The following is a 5,736-nucleotide window of genomic DNA, read 5'->3' as shown; positions in this document are numbered from 1 at the left end:
GAAAATTCATTTGTAGCAATATGAAATTTTTCTAAAAAATCTACAAGCATTCTAACATTAGCCCAATCCGCATTTGTAAGGTGCGCATCATCATCACATACATGAGCATTAAACGTTGAGTTTAGGGATTTCTATATTCATATGCAACAACTAAACTTTCATACATGTAATTCCATCTAGTTGGACAAGGTTTAGGAACCTTTCTTTCTCTTATGCCAAATTCATTGCATCTTTTAAAATATTCTCTAAGTCTACTTCTACGGTTTGAATAAAAAAGCCAGTGAAGAGCCATTTTAACCTTTTCAATTTCAACATTTAAAATTCTCATACCATCACCCACAATTAAATGATAAATATGACAAATACATCTAACATGAAAAATGTTACTAAATGCAGGATTTAGTGTTGTGGTAAGCAAGGCTACAACATTAGTGTTACTAGTAGCATTATCCATTGAAATTGACATTATTTTATCACTAATGCAAAAATATCTACAAATATCCGTAACAGTGCTAGAAATAAACCGCCCTGTGTGACGTGAATTAATTATTTTATAAGCGATAATGCGCTTTTGCATTATCCAATCTTCATCAATCCAATGACTGGTAACAGTAAGATAATCCCAGTCATTACCACTTCTACGAATAACAGTAGTAATAGCAACGCGACAATTAATATGAGTAAATAAATATCGCAAATATTGTTGATATTCATGTTTATATTTATAAATATCGCTCTTTACGGTTGTGCGAGGTCATCCTTTATAAGTAGGATTAAAAACTTTTCTAATATAATGCACAAAATGAGGGTTAGAAGGAAAGCTGTAGGGTAAGCACATAACAGTAATCATTTTTGCCAATTCTTCCCTATCTTTTCTTGGATCATAATATAAAATACCATCGGTAATAGTGTTAATTCCCGGTTGAAATTGATTTGATCCGGTACTAGGGTCAGGCTGACTAGGTACACTTGTCCCCTCGGCCGCAACTTTCATAAGAAGATATTTAACTTTATCTTGAGGGTGTATCAATATGTGTCTCCTCAAACTCCCCCCCCCCTCCCGAGTAACATAGTTAAAAGCTAACTCTTTGCCACAAGTTTTACACTTAGCTTTATTTTTTTTCTCTTATTTGAATTAAAAATGGCCAAACAAGAGATGTTTCGGCCCGTTTAGAAGGTTGTCTAGAAAAAGTAGGGGTAGTAACAAGGGGGGGGGGGGGTCAGACGGGGCATTATTTGGATTAGTTGGGTTAACTTTAGCAACATGACTAGTGAATGTATCGTCATCCGGTTGCGTTTCATCCAAATCTATTTCCTGCTCATTATCTTCATCAATAGTTGGATTACCATAAAGAGAATTCATATATTCATGATCTAAGTGTTCACCACCTCCAACATTATGCACATATTGACTCTCAATAAATTGTAATAAAGTATTATCACTATCAAGAACAGGAGCAAGTGGAGGGCGGGTATGAGATTTGGGTAGGGGAGCCCGGGGAATTGGAGAAAGAATAGATTGGCCACTAGATTCACCACTCTAAGATTTTCCCTTATTTTTAGTAAACATTTTTTTAACGAAAAATCCATCTTAATTAATCAAACAATACAAAAGTAAATAAAACAAAACAAAACTATAATATTAAAACTTAAGAGTTGGAACGAGTTTACCGAATTGACGAACAACTTGTTAAAAATTAATTATCGTTGAAGACTTGAAGACTTGAATACTTCAATTCACCAACTTCACAAATTTTCACACAAATTGCAACAATAAAGTAACCAATTATAGAAGAAAATTAGAGAGAGATTGATGATTTTGTGAGAAAAATGAAAGAATGAGGGGTATTTATAGTTGAAAATAAAGAAAAAGTGTAATTATAAAAAGTTTGGGGTTAATTATAAAAAGCCCAAACGGGCTAATTATAGAAAGCCCAAAAGGCTATTTTTGCAGGCCAACGACCATTTTTTAAATGTTGCAACGGCTAAAAAAAATTTTAGATTTTTTTTTAAAGAAAAATAAATAGCCGTTGGGCCCGTTTGAGCCCGTTTAGGATCGGTTGAAAGCAATCGGTCCCGGGCCCAAATGGTCCGGTTCTCACGGGCTTCTTCAATTAACCCACCCACCTAACAGATCCACCCCTGATTCGGGGCTTAAACGGGCCTGGACTGGGCCTGGGCCTAACCGGCCCACATGCCTGCCTTAACCGCGCATAAGTACTTTCTTCTCTGTAAATTCCTTTTGTCAAAAAGACCAATAAACTTTGACGGCCATGATAAAGTACAAAATTTTTAGTACCTCCGAATAGTAAAATGTCTTGTTGATTATTTTTCTTTTTGTTATTCTCTCTGTCCTACTTCTTGTGGCTTTGTTTGACGGAAAGAAGAGATTATGTTCAGGCAATGAAGAAAGATAATTGAAAATTATAACTTATCATGAATAGTTGTGTTGCTATAAATAATTTTATTGAGTAAAAGTAATATAAAAATTTTAAAATTAAAAAATTAATTTAATAAATAGAATAAGACAAAAGTGTTGCATAACTTAGAATTGAAGGAGGATTTGTTTTATATGTTGCCGCCTATTTGCGTATTCTTACATTGGATAAGTAATCAAAGTATGCTCTGGTCAGCGAATCCTATCCCAAAAACCGTACCTTTGCACCTATAAAGTCCAATTGCTGGCGATAAGTCCAAAAAGGACGAGGCTACTTGCTATATATGCACCACGTATAGGAAGAAGCAGACACGTGTCCTGTTTCAAATCCTTTTGCTATTGAGAGCATCATATATTACTTACCTTCCGTCGAAGTATTGGTGCCACTGCAATCAACAAGAATCGAGAACTATAATAAAACAAGAAAGAGTATGGCTGAAAACGGGCAAATGATTGATACTGTAAATCCCCAGCAAGTGAGCAGAAGGACGGTGATTCTGGCAACACTGGCTGGAATAGCAGTAGAAGGCCCACTTTTGGGGATGATGGGTTTCAGCTTTGTGACTTCTTTGATAATTCTCGTCGTAACTTCTCCGCTGCTCTTGATAGTTAGCCCTCTGTTGTTTGGTGCTGCTTGTATTTTCGCATTCGCCATCGCAGGCTTTGGGGTGGCTGGGACTATGGCTTTTGCAGGATTATCTTCGTTTGTTCTGGTCTATCGTTCACTAATTAAAGGCGGAAGGAAAACGGGTGTAGACTATAGCGATACTGATGTGCCGGTGGTTACTGTGGATAAAATGATTCAGCCGGACGAGACTGTAGAGAAGGAGCAGCAGCAGCTGGACACTGAAGTGGCAGGTACTAGATGTCGATTTAAATTTGACACGTTCAATATTTATATTCTTATCGAGGACAAATTTTTTTGGCCTAAACTCAAATTTTACGAGGGGCCTTAACTTTTAATTTTTTTTAAAATTATTTATTTGAAGTCTATTTTTTTTAACTTTTTCTTAGATATAAAGTTATTAATAATTTTCTTATAATTAATTATATTTCTCAATTGACAATATAGCTAATTTATTTAACTTTTCTTGTGACATTGTTCTTCTTAGGTAAGATTTTGTCAATTTTAATTTTGAAAATTTCTTTCCGCTTAAGCTACGGTAACATGAGTTATGAACATTATTCCATAAGCATTTTAGATATTTGGAAGAAAATTGAATCTTTTTTTATTTATTAAGTGTATCAATTAAACTGTTATCTTCTAATTGTACTATTTTTCTTAATACTTTTAATTGAGAAAATAAATTTAAACCATCAATATCGAATTGATTATTATGCTTTAAGGAACCTTCAAGATTAAGGTAATATTTTTTTCAAATTTCCAACATTTAGTGATCTTAGTTTTACTGCGAAATAGAAAACCAAAAATATTTTCATATGATTCGGATTGTTCAAATCTATTTTGAAGTGAAAAAATAGCCTTGTCTATTATGTATAAAAGTAATCAACTCTAAAGGACTCTTCGAAAGATTTTGAGATTTCATTATCAACATTCGCATCAAATTGTTACTTCCTGTATATCACACGTTTCTTACGAAATTCAGGTTCGATATTCATTTCAAGTGCAATTTCCTTGGTATAAATAAGAGCAGTTGCAAATCCTTCTTCTTCTCTATATTGGTTAAAGAAAGAAATCAAACTTTTTCATTTTACAGAACTCTTTTTTAAACTTATACATAGTCTATTAGGTGTAACAAAAAATAGCCCCCCACAAATATGGGGCCTAAAGCGGTTGCTTTACTTCCTTTATGGAAGGGTCGCCCCTGATTCTTATCAGTAAATTCTTGCATTTATTGGTTCAGCACTTGATACTTGTTGAAGTTCTAGTAATTAATTTTCACGTATATACTTCAACTTTTCAGTTTCAATTTTTATGACATAGTTTGCTGGACATGAAGAAGAAATGAAGGCACTGTGGTCACAAATATACCATAATATTAGCGTGATCATACAATTTTTAAAAGATGTGGTCTTAAAGTTATAAAAGTTGGTCACTAAAATAAAATAAGAAATTCAAGTTAAATTGTTTCCAAAATTTAGAAACGTGTGCTTTTTCTTAAAGTAGTGGTATATAATTATGTTTCCGGACAAAAAGACACATGCTTAGTTGTAAGTGACTATACATTATATGCAGGTAATGTGGAGAGAATTGAGGCAGATGAAGCTGTAAAGGAGCAGCAAGAGGACACATCAGTGCCAGTTACTAGAATTGTTGAGTTGTTTGAGTCTTTGAAGGAGCATCCCCATGACACTGTTGTGGAGGAGCATCACCACGATCAAGATATGCCGGCAAGCCCTGGCTATTTGCACCAAAATGTGCAGCGCGAGATACCACTATAGAGATATGTAGTCAGGAGAGAATAGTCTTCTCTTTAATTATATGTTTTATACCCTGCACACGTTCATTTTTGGAGAGTGCTTTTCCTCTTTACTTCTACTTATTTTGGTCTCTGTAGTATGTACATATAAGTGTGGGTTGTAGCCTTTTTTTTTTTTTTTTTTAGTTGGCTGTATGGTGCTGTTTTTCATCCAGCTAAAAGTGCATGGCTTTTTATTTTGTTCCAAGTAGGGTTGTTTAACCAAAAATAAGGATTTTGATCAAAGCTTATTTCAAGGAGAACTCGGGTTACTGATAATTAAATAAAAATAGGAATAAATGATGTAAAGAATAGCTGAATAGAAAGTAAAGTAAATATGTATATTCTAATAGTCTTTCGTGTCCTTACAAATGATCAGCTTTCCCCTTTTTATAACTATCTCTAGGTAATACGTTTCGTTTCTCTCGTAATAGAGACATTATTGACAATTAATGGCATTTAATGTAATGTTATAAATGGTAATCATATTTTGATTTAATACAGATTTTCTAACGTTTTCTGTAATTAATGCCTATTGATTACTGATAATACGTATCTATACCCTTTTTTGCTATCAGGTTCATTCTCTTAGTTCGACCTTCGATCATGAAGAGGTCCGAGCATTTATCTTTCTTGAATTTCTTGAATTCCTGCCCGTGCCTGTTGTAGCTCGTGCATCTTTAACTATTCTTTGCCAATTGTCATCCTTTGACCAGTCTACGTGTCGTGACATGTCACTTTTCAATCAATTCTATATATGAACTTAATTTTTCTCAATACAGATAGTCCCCCTACCTGCCATTTATTCATCAATAGAATATTTGGAAAGTGGATTTTATTAAAGCGGGAATATTTGCCGCCATTAATTCTTGTTTGGAA

The 5,736-nt window shown here is 34.0% G+C and overlaps 1 protein-coding gene across 1 annotated transcript; it reads left to right on the top strand.

Moving 5' to 3' along the window:
- Positions 1–2,747: 2,747 nt before the first annotated feature.
- LOC109214262 lies at positions 2,748–5,065 on the top strand. The gene is made up of 2 exons (XM_019378159.1): positions 2,748–3,295; positions 4,635–5,065. The coding sequence occupies exons 1-2, from the start codon at positions 2,869–2,871 to the stop codon at positions 4,838–4,840; spliced, it is 633 nt and encodes a 210-aa protein (XP_019233704.1). The 5' UTR covers positions 2,748–2,868; the 3' UTR covers positions 4,841–5,065.
- The last annotated feature ends 671 nt before the right edge of the window (positions 5,066–5,736 follow it).

Source organism: Nicotiana attenuata, unplaced genomic scaffold (genome assembly GCF_001879085.1).
Source record: "Nicotiana attenuata strain UT unplaced genomic scaffold, NIATTr2, whole genome shotgun sequence".
NCBI lineage: Eukaryota > Viridiplantae > Streptophyta > Magnoliopsida > Solanales > Solanaceae > Nicotiana > Nicotiana attenuata.
The sequence above is the reverse complement of the archived record's forward strand: the minus strand, read 5'-3'. Positions and strand labels throughout refer to the sequence as shown.

Coding starts and splice junctions, on each gene's coding strand:
- LOC109214262 (XM_019378159.1), top strand. CDS start 2,869: ATGGCTGAAAACGGGCAAATGATTGATACTGTAAATCCCCAGCAAGTG. Junction 3,296..4,634: donor GCTGGACACTGAAGTGGCAG/GTACTAGATGTC, acceptor CATTATATGCAG/GTAATGTGGAGAGAATTGAG.